This window comes from Pipistrellus kuhlii, unplaced genomic scaffold (assembly GCF_014108245.1).
Source record: "Pipistrellus kuhlii isolate mPipKuh1 unplaced genomic scaffold, mPipKuh1.p scaffold_m20_p_13, whole genome shotgun sequence".
Lineage (NCBI taxonomy): Eukaryota > Metazoa > Chordata > Mammalia > Chiroptera > Vespertilionidae > Pipistrellus > Pipistrellus kuhlii.
Window position 1 is genome coordinate 35,964,152 of NW_023425438.1, and position 23,168 is coordinate 35,987,319.

Here is a 23,168-nt window from a genome sequence, read left to right on the forward strand (position 1 = left end):
CTTCAAGATGCTACTTATTTCTGTTACCTTAGAAACTTGTTTTTTTTTTGTTTTTTTTTGTAAAACTATATGCAGACTCCATTATAAAAAAATTCTTACACCTCTTACAAATTTAGATATATCATCAGAGTTCAAATTATAGTCCTTAAAATTTTAATTGCATGGAGTTTAGGCCTGCTCACATGATTGCCAATCCACTGCCCTACCTGCAGGATTATAAAGGGGTTCCACTGAATGTCTGCAAAACTAGCTAAGGGGTGAGTTAAAACAAATGTATTAGGCCTAAAGTTTAAAATGGAAGAAAGAATTAACCTTGCTTGAAAGGTCAGGAAGACAAGCTGTGAAGACAAAGATTTTCATAGCTCTAAACACAGTGATTCACAGCTTGCATCATTCAAATACAGAATTAAACTTCAAACAGTCCCTATCGTGTTTCCCCGAAAATAAGACATCCTCCGAAAATAAGACCTACTTACAGGTTTCCTTCTGAATGAAATATAAGGCATCCCCCCGAAAATAAGGCCCCCCCAAGGCTCTGTCTCAGAATGCTATTGCTAAACATGAGAGATTTGGTCCACTGATTCTGAAAGAAATGGAGTCAAGAAATTCACCAGGAAATTCAGGAATTGGATTGTTATGATGATGTTCCAGAAAATGATGACATGATTGTCATTGAATAAATGAGTAAATTCTTGATATTGTAGGATTCACAGTTTGTCTGGTTTGTGTTGACAACTACCATACTATCGTACCGTATACAGGTAATAAATTTCCTTTATTTTCATTTAACAATAAATGTGTACCATATTCTTCTTCATGGAAAAATAAGACATTCCCTGAAAATAAGACCTTGCGCATCTTTGGGAGCAAAAATTAATATAAGACACTGTCTTATTTTTGGGGAAACAGGGTATTATATAATCAAATAACAATTTTTTTTACTAATTTCAGAGAGGGAGAGAGAGATAGGAACATCAATGATGAGAGAAAATAATTGTTTAGCTGCTTCCTGCACAACCCCTACCAGGGATCGAGCCTACAACCCAGGCATGTGCCCTGACCAAGGAATTGAACCATGACCTCCTGATTCATAGGTCGACACTCAACCACTGAAAAACACTGGCAGGCTCATCAAATAAATTTGTTGAAGAAATAGAATTGATTTTTAGCTGTCATTACTGAGTAATTCTTTCTTCCTCCTTTTCTCTCCCTTATTTCCTTTAGCTACCCAATAAGTATGTTGAGATGTTTAATAGAAAGACATTATGTAAAACCAAGAAATAAGTACCAGAATAATGTAATGATAAAGTGTTCCAAGCCTAAGAATAACTCTAAAATCTTCATCAAAAATTAGGAGTCAGGCCGGGACCGGTTTGGCTCAGTGGATAGAGCGTCGGCTTGGGGACTGAAGGGCCCCGGGTTTGATTCCAGTCAAGGGCATGTACCTTGGTTGCGGGCATATCCCCAGTGGGGGTGTGTGCAAGAGGCAGCTGATCGATGACTCTCTCTCATCGATGTTTCTAACTCTCTATCTCTCTCCCTTCCTCTCTGTACAAAAATCAATAAAATATATTTAAAAAAAAAAAATTAGAAGTCACAAAAAAATAAGTTTTAGGGGTGTGTGTGTGTGTGTTTAAATATATTTTTTATTTCAGAGAAGAGAAAGGGAGAGAGAGAGAAACATCAATGATGAGAGAATCATTGATCAGCTGCCTCCTGCACACCCCCTACTGGGGATTGAACCTGCAACCTAAGGATGTGCCCATGACCTGGTTAATAGGTCAACACTCAACCATAGAGCCACACCAGCTGGGCAAGTTTTAGTTTTTGACATATACTGTAATATGCCTCCAAGAAGCCAGCCAAATAATGATTGGAGTCTATAATGCTTTTGTTGAAATAGATTCATATCTAGAAAATATCAAACTTCTTGGGGGGCACATTCATTGCACTTCATTGTTCTTTTACCAAGTCTGTGCTTTCTGAATTGTTCCATTTACTTGCGCTGGAATAAATATGGGGTTGCACTGAAGAATGAGATCATTATTCCAAGAGCTGACTGGCTAAGGCTTCATGCTCTCAACATGCAGCTAGAAGTCCTAATTGTGAAAATTCCACACGATACTTCCAAACATAATTCCCTATTTTTGGAAATATAGGGAAGACATCTGTGGCTATTGCTGAAGAAAAAATCCCATACCTGTAGTGGAGTTGGGAAGCCGTTTTTTTGTACTTCCAATAGATATTCTCTGTTGTAGGGCATCAAAAAAAGACTGAGGAATGTGGAACACTAGTGGCTCTGGTTTGCCTTTAGGAAATAAGAAGAAACTCATTCAGTTAAAACAGACCAAATTTTTATGCCAGAAAATTGAGAGCTCCTAGTTACTTCAACTAAAAGTGTAATGTTGAAAAAAAAAAAAAAAGTGTAATGTTGAAACTGTTCATTAGCACTTTGCAATGGCTATGCTTATGAAAGTATCTGGCAGCTTTGTTCAATGAATTAATGTTATAAGGAATTATCTATGTTGTCATAGTATTAAATCATAATGTCACTTCAAAATTTAGTTCTGTAGGATTTTTTTTATACTATGTTTTTTTATTAATTTTAGAGAGAAAGGAAGGGAGGAGGATATAGAAACCATCGATGAAAGACATCAGTTGGCTGCCTCCTACACACCCCTTATTGGGGACTGGGCCTGCAAACAGGCATGTGCCCTGACCAGGAATCGAACAGGGGACCTCTTGGTTCATGAGTCGACACTCAACCACAGAGCGAAACTGGCCAGGTAGTTCAGTAGGATTTTAAAAAATATATATATTTTATTGATTTTTTACAGAGAGGAAGGGAGAGAGATGGAGAGCTAGAAACATCGATGAGAGAGAGACATCGACTAGCTGCCTCCTGCACACCCCCTCCCGGGGATGTGCCCGCAACCAATGTACATGCCCTTGACCGGAATCAAACCTGGGACCTTTCAGTCCACAGACCGATGCTCTATCTACTGAGCCAAACCGGTTTCGGCAAGTTCTGTAGGATTTTTTTAAAAAAATGTATATTCTGGGTAGCTTTAATTGGTAAAAAAAATTAGACTGTGATTTAAATACTGCATAGTGTTACGATTTTTTTTATATGCACAGGCTTTATGAACCAATAAAACTATTTCAAAGTTTAAAAAAAGAAGACCACAAAGGAGACTATCCAATAAACACCAGTTTTTTCTCTCTGAATATGATCTCAAGGCAGATAAAATGTTTGAAAATACTTAACAAACCTTTAAAGAAGCTTACAAGACACTAGGTCAATAAAAGTCAACAGAATGTTCAGGGAAGGAGTTGAAAGAGTTCTGAGTTTTTCTTAAAAAACTGTGTTCAAGGGGCTACCTAACCCTAGCAGAGAGAAAACATCCAGAATCATGTGGATAAACAAACAAAGAATATCTCTTACAGAAAGACTCTTAAGGACATTTTAGATGCCTTTTTGGAACAAAGATCAAGCTAACACCACCAAATATCATACCCCCAAGATCAAAGATATCTACCTTTACTTATTATTTGCTCTATTTTTCCTCTTCCATTTCTAAATTAATTTTGCTGATACTGCATTTAAATTATGTGAGTATTTTCTTCTTTCACGTAGATTTCTGCTTTTTGTGGCCCAATGTAACTGAGGTTTTGAAAAAGTCAAGCCCAGTTGTTATTATTTTTTAAATATATTTTATTGATTTTTACAGAGAGGAAGGGAGAGGGAGAGCTAGAAACATCAATGAGAGAGAAACAACAATCAGCTGCCTCCTGCATACCCCCACTGGGGATGTGCCCTCAACCAACGTATATGCCCTTGACCGGAATCGAACCCGGGACCCTTCAGTCCACAGGCTGATGCTTTATCCACTGAGCCAAACCAGTCAGGGCCCAGTTATTTTTTCTATCAAAACAGAGAACTCGCCCTAGCATGTTTGGCTCAGTGGATAGAGCATCGGCCTGCATACTGAAGGGTCCCAGATTTGATTCCAGTCAAGGGCACATGCCCAACAAAGACAACACAGAGAGAACTCTAGTCCAGCCAGTGTTGCTCAGTAGTTGAGTGATGGCCCTTGAACCATGAGGTCAAGATTTGATTCCCGGTTGCAGCCTTGATCCCCAGTAGGGAGAGTGCAGGAAGCACCCGAGCAATAATTCTCTCTCATCATTGATGTTTCCATCTACAATATATCTTCTCCCTTCCTCTCTCTAAAATCAATAAAAAAAATATTTAAAAAACAAAACAAACAAGAAAACAACAATAGAGAACTCTAGCACAATTACTTTAACTTATCCTACTTTCAGCAACAGCCCAGTTGGGTGACCAATACTTACCATCAAATTGATAGTGCATGGTTTGATGGATGCGTTCTGTGACACTGGCCAGCCAGTCTTGGAAGGATAAGGTCACCTGTGCCTCATCTAACAGCTGACTGCAGGCTAGTAAAAACAAAACAACGTTTTAGTAACTGTTATTTTTTTCTTACAAAAGAAAGTTAATTGAAGTTTGAAGACTTTAAGGCATTTGCACAGATAAAAAAAGAACAAGAAGCTGAAATTCAAAGAAATTAAGTAAAATAGAAGATTCCAGAATTTGTTTTTCCAAAGAATCCATTTAGAAAAAAAGAAATGAAAATCTCTGAGATACTAATAGGTCCAAGATTAGTAACCACAGAAAGTTTGCAGCCTTTTAACAATAAACTGCAAAGTGAAGAATGGCCTTATATAATGGCTCTTAGAGATCTATAAATTAGTCCTATTTCTGGTTAATATGTTTGTATATAAGGAAATATTCTATTCTATTCCTTCTCCTGAAATGTTTTCACATTTCTAATGCCATAACTACTATCCATTTGAAATTAAAATTCTCATTGGTAAATGTATATAGTGATAATTTAGATTAAAAGCTATTTTCTTTCTTCTTTGTGCCAAAGAAAGTGATGAGAATTTGTAGAAAACCTACCTGATACAGTTAATCTGTTTATTTACTGACCTTCCAAAGACATTTATTTCTGGAATGTGTAAGTTCTTAATTAGATTTGGTCTTGTATTATATTTATGTATTCATCTTCAAAATCAGAATATGAGGGCAGAGATGATATCTAGTTTTTAATCACCCAATCATATTACGTGTCCAATAATATCTTAGCAAGTATTCAATCAATACTACCAAAATTGAACTAAACTATTTTTACAGAATGTATAAGTAGAGGTTTATAAAAGGTTGATTCCCCAAATAGCTAAGCTTATTCTCAGTAGAAAAGATATATATATATATGTATATGTATATGTATATGTATATGTATATATAAATATATGTTATGTTCAAATTTAGTTATTCTGTCTTCATAAATTCAGAACTTCACTAACTGTGGAGAACCGATTATATTATTTGTCTTTCTCAACAAATGTTTATCACTGAATAATTATAAACATGTTTCTTCTTCAACTTTGGCTGTCCAGCTGGTTTGGCTCAGTGGGTAGAGCGTCAGCCTGCTGACTGAATGGTCCCAGGTTCAATTCCGGTCAGGGGCAAATGCCTAGGTTGAGGGCCCAATCCCCAGCAGGAGGAGGAGCATGCAGGAGGCAGCCAATCAATGATTCTCTCTTCTCATTGATGTTCTCTCTCTCCCTCTTCCTTCCTCTCTGAAATAAATAAAAACATACTTTAAAAAACAATAATTTTAAATCTCCATACTAAGTGCATATGGCTAATAAACAAGAGGAAAAATCCTTACAAAATATCTCTACCAAACCATGTCAGTAATTTTTGTTGGATTTGTTACTTAAACAATACGATTTGTTGTTGTTTTTAATTTATTTTTATTGATTTCAGAGAGGGAGACAGAAACATCAATGAAGAGAGAGGATCATTGACAGGCTGCCTCCTGCACGCCCCCTATTGGGGATCAAGTCCCCAGCCTGGGCAAGTGCTCTGAACAACAATCAATCTGCGTCCTGGTGAATGCTTAACCACCAAGCACTGGCTGGGTTACAATTTAGTTTTGAGCATTTGAGCATGATTTGAGACCCGTGGGACAAGACAGACTCCGTCCTCAGTGCCTACTAGAGTTTATCTTAACATTCCTTTGAGGACACCATGCAATGTTTCTTTGGATTTACTGTTTTTACCTTCTTTCGGATGATTTCCAACCTTTTTAGCTTATCCTGGGGCAGGGAAACTTACCCTGCCTTTTTAATGAAGAAGCAACCACAGGCTTTTTCAGGCCACTTTTCCTTAGATTACTGCTCAGTGCATCCTGAGGCAACAGTGAACTGTTCGTCTGTGCACCTAAACCATAAATCATTACAGTGTTTAATAACATGCCTGTACAATATAAATAGATTCTATATTCATTTCTAAAGAGTCTAAAACATGAAAAATCTTTGATAATTTCTAAGTTAGCTTTGATAAATCCTAATTTATAACTTAGAATTAGCCTTTATATATAACATTTTAAGTTTCTGAAAATCTAGGAAAGTGGGAGAAACCAGAAGTGAAAGAGAAAAAAAAAATTTCACCCATTGTTTCCACCTCTCAGACAAACACTATTAATTTTCTGGTGAACTATCTCCCTTTTTTCCCTATGAATAGATTATTTTGCTGGTTTTTGTGATTTTTAAGTAACTGATTTTTACCAGGATTGCTAGATTAAGCAAAAAAAAAAAATTTTTTTTTCTCAAATAAATGAATCTTTAATGTATGTTTCAAATATAGAATGGGAAATAATTATATTTAAAAATATTCATTGTTTATCACAAAGTCAATTCTGTACTTTGTCTGGCTACCTGAGTGACCTAAAAATTTCTCCAAATTCTATGTAATCATTTTCAGTGGTTGCCTGATATTCTAGCAAGTTGTTTTATCATGGTTCATTTAACTATCCACAGTGGTTGGGCTTAATTGTTTCTAATTTTTTAATATTATAAAGTAGAGGCCTGCTTTGGTGGAGTCTCTCGGCCTGGCCAGCAATTGGGCCAATCGGGGCCATCTCACCCAGTCTTGCCCAGGCAGGCTAGGGGGAGGGACAGCAGCAGTTTGGCCATCAGCAGGAGGTTGGCTATGGGTGCACACTAACAACCAGAGGGCATATGCCCCCTGGTGGTCATTGTGCATCATAGCAGCTGACCAGTCATCAAGTCTTAACAGTTGCTTAGGCTTTTATATAGACTATAGGCCTGGTGCACAAAATTCATGCACAAGGGTGGGTGTCTCTCAGCCCACCCTGCACCTTCTCCAATTTGAGATCCCTCTCCCAATCCAGGACTGCTGGCTCCAACTGCTCGCCTGCCTGCCTGCCTGCCTGATTGCCCCTAACCACTCTCCTGCCAACCTGGTCACCCCTAACGGCCCTCCCCTGCTGGCCTGGTCCCTCCCAACTGCCCTCGCTTGCTGGCCTGATCGCCCACAACTGCCCTTCCCTGCTGGCCTTCTTGTGGCAGCCATCTTGTGTCCACATGGAGGTGACCATCTTGTGTGTTGGAATGATGGTCAATTTGCACATTACCTCTTTATTATATAGGATAATGATAAAATGAGCATTTCTGGATAAAATGCTTTTCCTGTACCGAGCATTATTTCCTTAAAAATGATTATTTAAGCCAGGACCGGTTTGGCTCAGTGGATAGAGCGTCGGCCTGCGGACTGAAAGGTCCCGGGTTCGATTCCGGTCAAGGGCATGTACCTTGGTTGCGGGCACATCCCCAGTGGGGGGTGTGCAAGAGGCAGCTGGTCGATGTTTCTCTCTCATCGACGTTTCTGATTCTCTGTCCCTCTCAATTCCTCTCTATGTAAAATCAATAAAATATATTAAAAAAAAAAATGATTATTTAAAAGTGGATTACTGCATCAAAGGAAAAGAACTTTACTATTTGAATTTCAAGATTTCCTAGGAAAGACCGATAAATAAACATTTAACAACAATCTCTGCAACACACTGCTGCTAGAATTAACTCTTACAACATGAAAGTGATAGTGTCACTTTATCTCCCTTTCTCCAACTTCCCAGCACTAAAACTCCTGTGCATAATCACCTGATCCACCTTTAACAATTATCCCTATGAATAGTAGTATTTTTCAGGTTCTTAACAGATAATTATGGCAATTTACATTGCACTAACCATGCCAGAAAGCCTGAACTTCACCTCCTTTACCTGTGGTCTCATAATTTTAAAAATACTTGCTAATTTGGTAGCAAAAAGTATCTTATTTTAATTTTTGTATTTCTAAAATTTTTGCATTTCACCAGTAGTGTATGAGGGTTCCTTTTTGGGGGCGACCAGGCCTGCAGAGGAGGACTCTCTTCACCATTGAGTTTGGAGTTTTGTCTACATTTGCAAACCAGGCAAAAAATTTTCTTTATTTAAAGTCTATGTCTTGCCCTAGCCGGTTTGGTTCAGTGGATAGAGCGTCGGCCTGCAGACTCAAGGGTCCCAGGTTCAATTCCAGTCAAGGGCATGTACCTTGGTTGTGGACACTCTCCAGTGGGAGGTGTGCAGGAGGCAGCTGATTGATGTTTCTAACTCTCTATCCCTCTCCCTTCCTCTCTGTAAAAAATCAATAAAATATATATTTTTAAAAAATAAATAAAGTCTATGTCTTTTGACACTTATCTATTAGAATACTTCAACAATTTCATATTGATTTGTAAAGGTCCTTAACTGACAGTGGTATTATTACTTGTTATTTTCAAGTAACAAACTATATTCCTATATTAATGTAGAAAAGATAATGACTTATTGTCACAAGTTTTTAAAAACATTCTATGGATGAAAACCTTCTAACACTGTCCAAAGGCAGGTTAGGGTTTAAGGCTAGTCTGAATGTTTAAGGGATGAACAAACATATTCAATAATAAGAGCTGAGTTTGGTTTGATCTTATATTTAATCAGTAAAACCAATTCTTAGCTTGACTGGAGAAAGAAATATCACTGGAAGATATAATTTTTTTCAAAAAAAGAAACACATAAAAACTGATTCTTATCATTGCTGAAATCCAGTGAAACACATAAAACAGTCTCTAAAGATAAAACCATAAAAAAAACAACAAAAAAAAAAACAATGCCACACACACACAAAAAATCATAAACAAACCAAATAGCTTCTTACCAGATACTTCATCCTTTTTCCTCTTCTTCACCTTAGATGGAGTAGACTCACAAGCTGATACTGTTGATTCTGAATGGCAATCCAACTGGGGCACAATAATCTCTTTAAGACCTAAAATATAACATATTTCTGAATTATTAATACTACCCAGGAGGAAGTATGGGTCTCTATTTAAAGAAAAATGAACTTATAAAAATCCAAATCCGCCGAAACCGGTTTGGCTCAGTGGATAGAGCGTTGGCTTGGGGACTGAAGGGTCCCGGGTTCGATTTTGGTCAAGGGCATGTATCTTGGTTGCGGGCACATCCCCAGTAGGGAGTATGCAAGAGACAGCTGATCGATGACTTTCTCTCATTGATGTTTCTAACTCTCTATCACCCTCTCTTCCTCTCTGTGAAAAATCAATAAAATATATTTAAAAAAAAAAATCCAAATCCCCAAACAATGGAGTGATTTGTCTACATTAAAAAAGTTCATTTGAAGTGCAAATCAAAATGACAATAACATATCACCTCACACCTATTGGAATGGTTATTTTCAATAAGATAAGAAATAACAAGTATTGGAGAGCATGTGGAAAAAAAGGAACCCTCATACACTAGTGGTGAGAATGAAAACTGACAAGGCCACAGTGGAAAACAGTATAGAGGTTCCTCAAGAAATTAATAGAGCTACCATCTGACCCAGCAAACCTTCTAGGTACCTACCCAAATAATTTGAAAAGTTATTCATAAAGATATATGTACCCCCTATGTTTATGGCAGCATTATTCATGGTAGCCAAGACATGGAAACAACAAAAGTATCCTTCAGACTTGTATACATGGATATAAGTACAACCAATGGACATAAAACTCTGGGGAGGGAGGGTATGTATGGGAGGAAGGGATGGGGGCAAAAAAAAAATCAAAAAATCAAAAAAATATATTTAAAGAAATAATAAATAAATAAATAAATAAATAAATAAATAAATAAATTAAATTAAATTAAAAAAGTGTCCTTCAATGGATGATTGGATAAAGATGATATGGTACATATTTACAATGGAATACTACTCAGCCATAAGAAAGATTAAAATACTGACATTTGTGCTGAAACCAGTTTGGCTCAGTGGATAGAGCGTTGGCCTGCGGATTGGAAGGTCCGGGGTTCGATTCCGGTCAAGGGCATGTACATTGGTTTCGGGCACATCCCCAGTGGGGGGTGTGCAGGAGGCAGCTGGTAGATGTTTCTCTCTCATCGACGTTTCTAGCTCTCTATCCTTCTCCCTTCCTCTCTGTAAAAAATCAATAAAATAAAATAAAATAAAATAAAATAAAATAAAATAAAATCTCTTTAAAAAATATGTTAACAACAAAAACTTGATTTAGAAACTTAAAAGGTGTTTTTTTTAAAATATATTTTATTGATTCTCTACAGAGAGGAAGGGAGAGGGATAGAGAATCAGAAACATTGGTGAGAGAGAAACATCAATCAGCTGCCTCCTGCACACCCCCCACTGGGGACGTGCCCGCAACCAAGGTACATGCCCTTGACCAGAATCGAACCTGGGACCTTTCAGTCCGCAGGCCAACGCTCTATCCACTGAGCCAAACCGGTTTCAGCAAAGGTTTTCTTTTAATCTGAGTACTTGTTTTCCCTATCTTCATAGACAATAAAAAAGTAAACAAGCCAAAATAAAAGGGAATATTTTTGTTCTTTGTTTTTGTTAAATAGGGTATCTGTGGAAAAGTAAAAAAATCAAAGCAAAGTTAACTTTACTAGATTTATTGTCTCAATGAAAATGTTCAAGTCTCTTGATCATTAATTTCAACCAACCAAACAACCTTTATGCAAATGATGACTGGGATTAAAAGAAGGAATGCTGCGGAAGCCGGTTTGGCTCAGTGGATAGAGCATCGGCCTGCAGACTGGAGGGTCCTGGGTTCAATTCCGGTCAAGGGCATGTATTTTGGTTGCAAGAGGCAGGTGATTGATGATTTTCTCTCATCGATGTTTCTAACTCTCTATCCCTCTCTCTTCCTCTCTGTAAAAAATATATTAAAAAATATATTAAAAAATAAATAAATAAATAAACAATAAATAAATAAATAAATAAACAATAAATAAATAAATAAAATAATGCTTTTTATCTGAATTATCTAGCAACTGCTTATGAAGGTCGCTAGGACAATCTCCAAATGCCATCAGTGGAACACTTTCATTGTCATTTTAGTAAAACAGAGTGTGTCACCATACCACCTACCGCTGGAATCAAAATTTAGGAAGTCTGAGAATTCCTGAGCCAATGTCTCATCACTGGCAAAGGCACAGATGCAAGCAAAGAAATGAATGCATCTCTGTGCTGCCTCATCCTTGGAGGCATTCGACTTGTGCGACTTCAGAGTCTGGCAGGAACAGAAGAAACGGCGTTCAGGCAAGCTTTTGGCATTGATTTTCTGCACAAAGGATGTATGCAAGTACCCCAAACTGTGCTTCTGGCTCGCCTTGCATTTCACCACCAAAATGTTTTTAGTAATTCTCTGGACGAGCGGACCTGTGGGTTCTGTGGCCAACTGCCAGATGGTTTGCTTGGTTTCTGAGGAGGCCTGTATTGCATTCAGGACAGAGCTCTTCAGAGTCAGAGGGGTGGCCTCTGCCTGACAGTTTATTGCCAACTTGATGTGCTGGCACTGGTTTTCCACAACACCCTGGGTGGCAGCTTTCAGGCAGGAGGGTACATAACATCGTCCGGAGCTCAGCTGAGTGATGATCGTCCCATCCACTGTTTGGATTGTCGTCTCTGAAACACCTAGCTCTACAAAGCATCTGTAGTCAGGGCCCCGGTCTCTTTGCCGCACTGAGTAGACCTGCAGATCAGAGCCTGTTATGATTTTGACAGCTTCCACACTAGGCTGCTTCCGTGCACCATAGCGGAATATAGTTCCACACGTCTTGTTTTTACAGCTCAGTCCCCGGGTTCCATTGTATGTGCCGCATCGGGGACACTTTCTTATTCCCCTCAATGTGGCCTTCCCCAAATCAGATAAGAAAGCTGGGACTTTAGTCCTCAGAGAGTTTGGTTCCATTTTTCATAGGCCCCTAGAAAAAGCAGTAAGTCCATCAGCATACATACACATGGAGTTAAAATCACTTACGATAGAAAGTGAAACATAAAGAAGCTATCCAGGTGCTCTCCTTACCTAGAATACACCAGTGCCTTTTTCTTTTTCTTTCCCTCTCCCTTTACCCCACTTCCTCCCTGCCCCAGACAGGTCACCATTAGCTTCCTTACTCCCAACCTCCAAGGGCCCATCCTTTACCACTATAACTTGTTCCCTAAGCTCATTTCTTCTAGAAATTACTTCTACTCTGTGTTTTACCAAGTAAATGCTTTCTTACCAAAAAAAAAAAAAAAAAAAAAAAAAAGAAGCTATCCACTATCTTCAAATTGTACCCTCAAACACAACATCAATTTAAACCCTCAAACAGTTTGGCTCAGTGGATAGAGCATCCGCCTGGGAACTGAAAGTTCCTGGTTTCATTTCCAGTCAAGGGCACATGTCTGGGTTGCAGGTTCGATCCCCAGTAGGGGGCGTGCAGGAGGCAGCTGATCAATGATCCTTTCTCATCATTGATGTTTCTCTCTCTTTCCACCCTATCTCTGAAATATATAAAAATACACTTAAAATAAATAAACCCTCAAACAAAATAAAAGTGAAGATTAAAAACCAAATGTAACAATTAAAGCATTTCTTTAGGTTCAATCCTGTTTCATAAAACAACCTAGATTAGTTAATCTAATCTGTACATGCACAGATATTTAACTTAAGCAAGGACTAGAGAATGGGAAAGGTTAACTCTTTCCCTTCCCCACAACACCCAGCCCAATCTTACCTGTTTCAGTTGCCAAAGCATCCGGAAAATGGTGTGACCCAAACTTATAAGACCTAAAAAGGTGTTTCATCAGTTTGTGATAGTCATAGAGGACAAGCGAAGACATAATCATTTACAGAGTAAATGTTACTGCTTAACCCCAAGACTTCTGAAGTTCGAACTCCATAGTATAATGCAGACATTCGGCATCCTCCTGCCCAGTGTTTCACAGAGAAAATTCCCTCTGCCTTACGTGGAGACCTTGGCAGTCTATAAATAAAACAAGAAAAAATATTAAAGTTTGCAAAGACAGAATGATTCTTTCCTTCAGAATAGGAATCTAATTTGACAAAAATTGTTATGGAAATGATTGCTTTGTACTTCCAAATGCAAAAAAAATAGTGTGAATGGTATTACACAGGGAGTTGTCAAGAACACAGAGAGCCATGGTGTATAATTGGTCAAACACTCATCCTTCCCAATAGTAATGCCTTATATTTTTATTTTAGAGTACTTTATGCTTTTCCAAGTGCTGTTACATTCATGATTTCATTTGAACAGCACAATATTAGTATCTTATTTAAGCAAAACATCAACCATTATTCAGATGAACTTTTTAAAAAATATATATTTTATTGATTTTTTACTGAGAGAAAGGGTGAGGGACAGAGAGTTAGAAACATCGATCAGATGCCTCTTGCACACCCCCTACTGGGGATGTGCCCACAACCCAGGTACATGTCTTTGACCAGAATCGAACGTGGGACCTTTTAGTCTGCAGGCCGACACTTTATCCACTGAGCCAAACTGGTTAGGGCCAGACAAACTTTTAAAATTTAAATAACTTGTTGCCCAGATAGTGTGGCTCTGTGGTTGAGTCTTCCCATGAACTAAGGAGTCTCTGGTTTGATTCCCAGTCAGGGCTCAATCCTCAGTAGGGGGTGTGCAGGAGGCAGCTGATGGATGATTCTCTTTCATTCATGTTTCTGTCTCTCTCCTTCTTTCCTTTCCTCTCTCTGAAATTAAAAAAAAAAAATGTTTAATAAAAAAATAAAAGTTAAGTAACTTGTCTGAGATTCCCCAGCAAAATTAACTATGTGGTTTACAATAATCCTATGTCTATTAAGAGTATATGTTTTTTATTGTCCCCATTATTAAAAACTTCAAACATATAAAAATATAGAATTATATAGTGAACCTCCATATACTTACCCACTAGATTATGCAATGAACATTTTACTGTGTTTGCCTTATTACATATCTACTTATCCATCCCCTTCGTCATCCATCAATTACTTTTTTACTTTGACTCATTTCAAAGTAAGTTTCAGCCATCAGTTTAGTATGCATATTATTAAGTTCAATATTTTAAATGCTTTTTTTAAAAAGGTAATTTGCACCCCAGCTGGTTTGGCTCATTGGATAGAGTGTCGGTCTGCAGACCAAAGAGTTCTGGGTTTGAGTCAGGTCAAGGGCACATACCTTTGTTACAGGCTCCTCCTGGCCAGGGCCCTTATCAGGATGCAACCAATCAATGTGTCTCTCTCACATCGATATTTCTGTCTCTCCCTTTCTTCCACTCTCTCTAAAAATCAATGGAAAAATATCCTCGGGTGGAGGAAAAAAAACAACAAAAAACCACAGGTAATTTGCTTGTGATTTTGAAATAGACTGTTAGTATTAATTTCCCTCCATCTTCTTCTACATCTTATTCCACTGATTAACAAATTGAAAAGTACAAATAAGAAAAGTCTAAGAATGCCCATCTTTTCACTGATACTATAGTCTCCCAACTGTAATATTTGCTTACTGAGTGAATAAAGCTTTCTGAAATATGGTCTATAGCAAGATTTCTTCACCTTGGCACTACTGACATTTAGGTCTGGGTAATTCTTAGTTGTTAGAGGAGTATCCCATGCATCGCAGGATGTTTAGTAGTACCCACTAGATGTTGTAGCAGTCAAACCTCCTCCACAAGCTGTAAAAAAACAAGAACTGCTAAATGGCCTCTGGTGAGCTAAAATCACTCATAAAAAACTACTGATTGCGCCGAGACCGGTTTGGCTCAATGGATAGAGCGTCGGGGACTGAAGGGTCCTGGGTTCGATTCCAGTCAAGGGCATGTACCTTGGTTGCGGGCATATCTCCAGTAGGGGGTGTGCAAGAGGCAGCTGATCGATGACTCTCTCTCATCGATGTTTCTAACTCTCTATCTCTCTCCCTTCTTCTCTGTACAAAATCATTAAAATATATTAAAAAACAAAAACAAAACAACAACAACAACAAAAAAAACTACTGATTGCCAAAACCGATTTGGCTCAGTGGATAGAAAGTTTGGTCTACGGACTGAAAGGTTTCTCTCTCAGCGATGTTTCTAGCTCTCTATCCCTCTCCCTTCCTCTCTGTAAAAAAATCAATAAAATATGTATTTTTTAAAAAACCAAACTACTGATCTAGAGACATCAACATGTTTACCCAGAACTGCCTTCCCAGGTAAATAAATTTCTTTTGTAAGTATTCTCATTCAGCCAAACATGGGTTCAAAGTCAAAAGATGGAGGATTTAGTTGGCCCTTTACCACCAATTCTCTCTGTGACTAAGGCTTTTAACTTTTGAGCTTCAGGGTTTTTCATTTGCAAAACAGAAAAAGAGTTAATTCTCTATGAAAGAACTTGGCTAAAAACTCACTGATAATGAGTTAAGTGAAAAAACACAACTAAGTTCATCAAGGCAGAAACTGGCTTGCCATACAGGTGAAGCCTTAAGATGCTAAGGTTTTTTTAGCATCTTCATGGTAATTCCATTCTTTTATTTTTCTCTTTTACTTTTCTTTTTAATATATATTATTGATTTTTTACAGAGAGGAACAGAGAGGGGATAGAGAGCTAGAACACTCCCCGAAAAGATCCCTCTTGCTGTTTGCAGTAATGATTCCCACCCCCAAGAAATCACTAATCTGCTTTCTGTCTCTATAGATTTACCTTTTCTGAACACTTCATTTAGATGGAATCATATAATACGTAGCTTTTAAAAGTCTGGTTTCACCGAAACCGGTTTGGCTCAGTGGATAGAACATCGGTCTGTGGACTGAAGGGTCCCAGATTCGATTCCGGTCAAGGGCGTGTACATTGGTTGGGGGCACATCCCCAGTAGGGGGTGTGCAGGAGGCAGCTGGTCGGTGTTTCTCTCTCATCGATGTTTCTATTGTAGCTCTCTATCCCTCTCCCTTCCTCTCTGTAAAAGACCAATAAAATAATAAAAAATAAATAAAAGTCTGGCTTCTTTCACTCAATGTTTTCAAGATTCCACCACATTATGGCATGTATCATATTTCATTCCTTTTATTGCTGAATAGTTGTCCATGGTATAGATATCATTTTATCTACTCACCAGCTGACAGATACTTGGTTTCCAGTTTTTTACTCCTATGAACACTGCTTCTGAGAAAATAAACATGCAAGTCTTTGTGAAGACAAATGGCTTCATTTCTCTTGGGTAAATACCTAGAAGTGGAATTGCTGAATCAGATAAGTTTTTGTTTAACTTTTTAAGAAACTGCCAAACTGGCTGTATCATTTTACATTCACACAAGTAACAAATGAAAGTTCCTGTTTCTCCACTTCCTGGCCAATCAATACATGTTACTATCTTCTCATAGCCGTTTGATTATAGTGTGTTGAAGTGGCATCTCACTAATGTTTCACATGCTCATTTAACCATGTGTCTATCTCATTGGGGGGAAATCTATTAAAATATTTTATCTAAGCCTAGCTGATTTGGCTCAGTGGATAGAGCGTCAGCCTGTGGACTGAAGGGTCCAAGGTTAGATTTCAGTCAAGGGCACATGCCTGGGTTGCGGGCTCGGTCACCAGTGTGGGGCATGCAGGAGGCAGCTGATCAGTGATTCTCTCTCATCACTGATGTTTCTATCTCTCCCTCTCCCTTCCTCTTTCAATAAAAACATATTAAAAATATTTTTAAAGAAAGCCTCAAATATTTTATCCATTTTAAAAACTAAAACTGATATTTGATTACATAAAAATGAAATTTTCTGCACATCAAAAATTACTACAAGCAAAGTCCAAAGATGAAAACAAACTGAGCAACAAAAGCAGACTTGTACACTAAAAACTTCAAAACATTGTTGAAGGAAATTAAAGACCTAAAAAAAAGGAAAGACATCCCATGTTCATGAACCAGAAGAATTAATATTGTTAAGATGACACTACTCCCCGAATTGATCTACAAATACCATGTAATACCTATCAAAATTACAGATACTCCCTCCTCCCCCAGAAATTAACAAGATGATCCTAAAATTCATTAAAAAAAATACAAGGGATCTGGAAGAGCCAGAATAATCTTAAGAAGAATAAAGTAGAAGGACTCACACTTCCTGATTTTAAAACTTATTACAAATCAAATTAAGACAATGTGGACAGAGAAGGACAAATACTATATATCACTTCTATATAAAATCTAAAAAAGCCAAACTCATAGAGAATGGAATGGTGGTTTCCAGGCTGGGGAGTGGGAAAAATTGGGAAATATCAGTCAAAGGGTAAAAACTTCCAGTTCTGATCAAGTTCTGGGTATCTACTATACAGCATGGTGATTACAGTGTTTTTTAAAAATATGTTTTATTGATTTTTTTACAGAGAGGAGAGAGGGATAGAGACTTAGAAACATCGATGAGAAAGAAACATCAATCAGCTGCCTCCTGCACACCTACTGGGGATGTGCCTGCAACCAAGGTACATGCCCTTGACCAGAATCGAACCTGTGACCTTCCAGTCCGCAGGCTGACGCTTTATCCACTGGCCAAACCAGTTTTGGCGGTGATTACAGTTAATAAGACTGTATTGTATACTTGAAAGTTGCCAAGATCTTAAATGTCTTCATCACAAAAAAGAAATGGCAATTATGTGATGTGATGGAGGTGTTAGCTAAGGCTATGATGACAACCAGTTTGCTTGTGCTATGCCCTGTCCCCTCCTCTTCCCCCACAGGTGTGCATCTCCTAAACTCTAAGGGACCCCACAAAATTTGCAACCAAGGGAGCAATGGGCAGCAGCAGCTCAGCTTGCCGGAGGTAACCCCTTTTCTCTGACTTCCCAGTAGGCTAAGGCAGCCCAAGCCAGGCTCTCCTGTTACTTCTTTTATGCTAAGCCTTTCCTTGTTTCACTGTCCCCAGGATTTGGATTGTGAAATCTTTCCTACGCAAAGTTAAGAATACACACTACTGGCTGGCCTTGGCAAACACACTCAGGGCCAGGGGAGAGTTACATTTCACTGTTTTCTAATATTTGAATTTTAAACATGTACTGGTATCACTTATTAGATTCTATATTGAAAGCATATTCAAACAAGTTAACACAACTAGTAAGGAACCTGTATTTGAATCCTGCCTATGAAAGGGTGTCTCAGTAAGATGGGGTAAAGGGAGTAGTGCTGGAAGAACAAACCTAAAAATGCTCCCTAGAAGGAGGGTTGCCATTCAATTACTATTTGGCTGTAGAGCTATACATCTTGGTGGATGCTATTTAATGTTTCCTATTTAAATTTTTACAGATATGTAAATTTTCTACACTAAGTGAAGACAACAAATGATCACCATGAATTAAACATAAAACTTACTGCCGAAACCGGTTTGGCTCAGCGGTAGAAAGGTCCCAGGTTCGATTCCGGTCAGGGGCATGTACGTTGGTTGTGGGCACATCCCCGGTAGGGGGTGTGCAGGAGGCAGCTGGTCAATGTTTCTCTCTCATCGATGTTTCTAGCTCTCTATCTCTCTCCCCTCCTCTCTGTAAAAAATCAATAAAATATATATTTAAAAAATAAATAAAATAAACATAAAACTTACTAATGCTTACTAAGTACAAGTTAGCCCTTCCCATGCATTTATTTTCCTCATGTATTTCTCACCATTGTGGATGAAAAAGGAGCCACACTCTAAAGCAGACAAGCTCAGGGGAGGCCAAAGGCCTTACAAACTCAGACACCTAATGAAACCACATAAGATGGTCTGAAATTTAAAATTCCTAACTAATAGTGAGTCATGGCTATAGTCATGTCCTAGGCCAGTATCTTCCTTTTAAAAATATATTTTTTATTGATTATCTTGTTAATTTTGATAGGGATTATATGGTTATCTATAGATCAATTCGGGAGTAGTGTCATCTTAACAATAATAGAGAAGAGAGAGGGAGGGAGGAACATCAATGATGAGAATCACTGATTGGCTGCCTCCTGCATGCCTCCTACTGGGGATAAAACCCACAACCTAGGCATGTACCCTTGTCCGGGATCAAACCCGGGATCAGTCTGCAGGCCAATGCTCTATCCATTGAACCAAACCAGCGAGGGCCAATATCTTCCTTGACAAAAGGTCTTTATCTTAATTGAGCCTACTGTTATTTTGTTGTTGTTGTTGTTTGTTTTGGGGGGACAGGGAGAGGATTTGTTTTTTGCATCTACCAATAACATACTTTTGAAATGTCAGGATAATTTCCTTTTCACAAACCCCTCAGGGCATAATTCTCCCACCAGACAGGAAACCACAGAACCTCTCATTGTTACCATTATCATGTTAACCTGTTAACCGAGCGGGACGTATAAATACGTCAAACGTAAACAATATCGGGTACGGGTAGGACGTATGAATACCTCCTTGAAATATATGTTGCACCCTGAAACGGGCAGGATGTATATTTTTGAACAACAAAGGTATTAGTCATCCATACATGTCTCAACATGAATTTAAGACATGGAGGGAATAATTTCGCTATTGAGAGTGGTAGATGTGTTCTGGGTGAGCAGTGACGGGTACGTATTTACACTTACCTACCATATTTTCTGGCGTATAAAACGACCCCCTAATTTTACAGTTAAAACATAGGTTTAGGCCTATATTCGCTGTATAAGACTACCCCCCACTTCAAAGAAAAGACTTACTTTGCCGTCAAGATCTGTAGGTAATTTTTGTGCAATTTCGGTCTTTTGCCCCCGATTTTCGGTTGACTTTTTTTCGTTTCAAACGTCGTCTTATACACCGGAAAATATGGTACCTATTTTCGTATTTATATTATTTACTTATATATTTTTATATCTCCAACCTTTATATAATAAAAAACATATAAAACTGATCCAATCATCAATAATTTGTCAGAAAAATTTAAAAGTTTTTATGTATGTGAACGAGAAATATGCGTAGATGAATCTCTTTTATTATGGAAAGGGAATTTATCTTGGAAACAATATATATCTATAAAAAGAGCTAGATTTGGAATGAAGTTGTTTATTTTGAGTGCAAGCCAATCTGGATATGTACAAAATATAATTTTATACACAGGCAAGGACACAAATTATGGTTCGAACAACCCACAAGAAAAACAATCAACAAGAAGTGTTTTGGAGTTAACACATGACTTACTGAATAAAGGGTATAGGATTTACTTATAATTTCTATATGTCAATTCATTTGGCTGAACTCTTGTGTCAAAACAATACAGACATTGTTGGAACAATGAGGATAAACAGAGTCGGAATCCCCAGTGAAATAAAAACAAAAAAATTACAGAAAAATGAATATATGTAAGAATCAAAGACAAACTTATGGTTTTAAAATGGAAGGATAAAAAAGACGTATTGCCGAGGCCGGTTTGGCTCAATGGATAGAGCGTCGGCTTAGGGACTGAAGGGTCCCGGGTTCGATTTCGGTCAAGGGCATGTACCTTGGTTGCGGGCACATCCCCGGTAGGGGGTGTGCAAGAGGCAGCTGGTCGATGACTCTCTCTCATCGATGTTTCTAGCTCTCTATCCCTCTCTCTTCCTCTCTGTAAAAAATCAATAAAATATATATTTAAAAAAAAAAAGACGTATTGATGCTCAGTTCTATTCATAATGACAAAAAGACAATGACTGAAAAGAGAGGAAGAAGGCAAGAAAAACCGAATGTTGTCCTGGATTATAACAAGAATATGGGCGGCGTAGATTTGGGAGATGGAGTTATAGTGGCCTACACAGCTGTCCGTAATAGGGTAAAAAAATTTTAAATTTTTTCCTATGATTAATTAATATGTGCTGCTTCAGTGCATATATTATATACAAAAAAGATAAAGGTCATTTGGATCGATTACACTTTTTGATAGTGTAGAGAAATTGGTAGATAACAACATAATGAAAACCCACCCAAAGACATCAACAAGCAGCTCTACATCTAAACCATCTCACTTAGTTAAAAGGCATTTTCCAGAACAAATGAAAAGCGATATAGGAAAAACTAAATCCAGGAAATGCCGAGTTTGCTACAAAAAAGGTGTTTGGAAAGAATCTACATACTGGTGGATTGTAAGGTAGCACTATGTATCAACAATTGTTTTAAAATATATCACACGGAAGTTGAGTTTTGAATTTTTACATCTATATTTCAATTTTTTAAACTCAATATTTCTATTTTATTTGTGTGCTTTTGTTTATTGTTCTGTAATTAACTTTTTATATTTTTATTGTGTATAGAAATAAAAATATATATTTTTGTAATCTTTATAATTGTAAAATTTGTAATTTTTTAATTCGATGTTTCCATTTTTTTGTTGGTATCCTTTTCTATTTGTTTGTAATTTTGTATTTTCCTTTGTGCTTTATATATAAATAAACGAAAAAATATATATTTAATTTATTTTAAGTAAGTATAAATAAAAATAATAATAATATAAAATTACGGGGAGTGACGTACTGACACGTCCTACTAGTGAAAGAGTATGCGCCCGTTGTACGTTGCGTAATTGTTGCGTAATTAAAAAGGGAACTCCCCGGTTAACAGGTTAACTGTTAACTATCCTTTACAAACCTGTGTAAAAGAAGTAGATTGTCTATTATATTTATCAAATCCCAGAGATTTCCCAGTTTTGCTTTCTACCACCTCCCTAATCTATCAACAGTGAAGTTCATGTATCCCCCTTACATCTTTCCCTTTGATCCTAATGTATAAAATAAAGTGCAAAACTGCTCTTCTCTGGAGCATTTTCTCTTTCCGTTGAGATTTTGCTTCCTGGAAATGGTTTGGCTCAAATACACTCATACAAATTCTTGCAGATTTGGACGTTTCTTTCGTGAACTCCATAATCCTGCGAAGTAGGTACTACTAACACACTCATCTTGAGGAAGAAACTGACTCGGAGAAAGGAATGCTGTGATGAATGTCTCACAGTCAGCCACCTGATATCCTAGGACCTAGTGTGATTTCGGAATCTGATGGCTTCCTGGACAAAACACAAATGAGAGGCAGGGGCAGGCCTAGAAGCCAGAACCCCCGACTCACGGCCCAAGATGCCTCCATTAGCCCTGCGCGGAGTCGAACGCCGCAGAAAGGCCAATGGAGAAATGCAGGGTCGTCTCTGGTAAAGGGGCCTCCTAGGCTGCACCTCCCTCCCGGATTCCGGAACCAGCCAGCCCCCGACGGCACCACCCGGGCCAGTTTCCCGGCATCCTCCCCGCGCGAGGGCTCACTTCCGGTTCTAAGTAGGCCCCGAACAGAAGCAACACCTGGCTCGCGCCCTGTTCCTTGGACACTCTCCCCGCTGGGATTCTAGGCTCTACACCCGTTCCACCGCCGCCCCCGCCTTCTGTCAGCACGGCCCCCTCACCTGCCCCGGGCCCCCACCCCCCCACCTCGCGGCCCCAAGGCCCCAAGCTGACGACCGCCCTCACCTCCTCTCTCTTCGCCTGCCGCGGTCTTTTACAAACGCGGCCAAACTGTTCGCTGTAACGACAGTCGTTATTGGCCAGAGCCGCCCATGCGCGGTGAGTGCCCGCCCACCTCAACTCGCGTTGTCTGATGGGAGTTGGAGTTTTCTCCTGTAGGCTGCTGAGAATAGCTGCAGAATACGTGGTGGAACCTGCGCTTACCTGGGGAGTTTCACTCAGATTCTTCACTGCAGGGGCTGCAGTGTCTCTGGCCGACCCTCCTAGATCGGAAGGCACTGACAGCTCTAGGGCTGGTCTGGACTATTGCAGGCCTGTGAGAGTCCTGTTTCTGAGTAAGAGTTCCATTGGTAATGATGAGACAAAAAATCGTCTTAGATTTTCTACGTGATTAGCAGATACCGGTGGCGTCTTGCCATTTTATCCAAGGAAGTCTTATTCAACAGGTTATGCGCTCTATCCCTTCTACGTTTATATTA

At 38.5% G+C, this 23,168-nt stretch overlaps 1 protein-coding gene across 6 annotated transcripts in view; it reads right to left on the minus strand.

Moving 5' to 3' along the window:
* The window catches only part of CUNH2orf42 (chromosome unknown C2orf42 homolog), a 30,919-nt gene extending 8,150 nt beyond the window's left edge, over positions 1-22,769 (minus strand). Inside the window, exons 1-8 of one of the 6 annotated variants that reach the window (XM_045580866.1) lie at positions 22,696-22,761; positions 16,375-16,487; positions 13,006-13,254; positions 11,375-12,210; positions 9,131-9,241; positions 6,209-6,313; positions 4,357-4,461; positions 2,201-2,308 (exon numbers count right to left, since the gene is read on the minus strand). In XM_045580866.1, the coding sequence (XP_045436822.1) occupies positions 2,201-2,308; positions 4,357-4,461; positions 6,209-6,313; positions 9,131-9,241; positions 11,375-12,197 (1,252 nt within the window). In that variant the 5' untranslated portion in view covers positions 12,198-12,210; positions 13,006-13,254; positions 16,375-16,487; positions 22,696-22,761. Of the gene's footprint in view, positions 1-2,200; positions 2,309-4,356; positions 4,462-6,208; positions 6,314-9,130; positions 9,242-11,374; positions 12,211-13,005; positions 13,255-15,965; positions 15,994-16,374; positions 16,725-22,695 lie in introns of those variants that run through there. The other 5 variants (XM_036435619.2, XM_045580869.1, XM_045580870.1 and 2 more) reach the window with 5 other exon arrangements.
* Between the last annotated feature and the right edge of the window lie 399 nt (positions 22,770-23,168).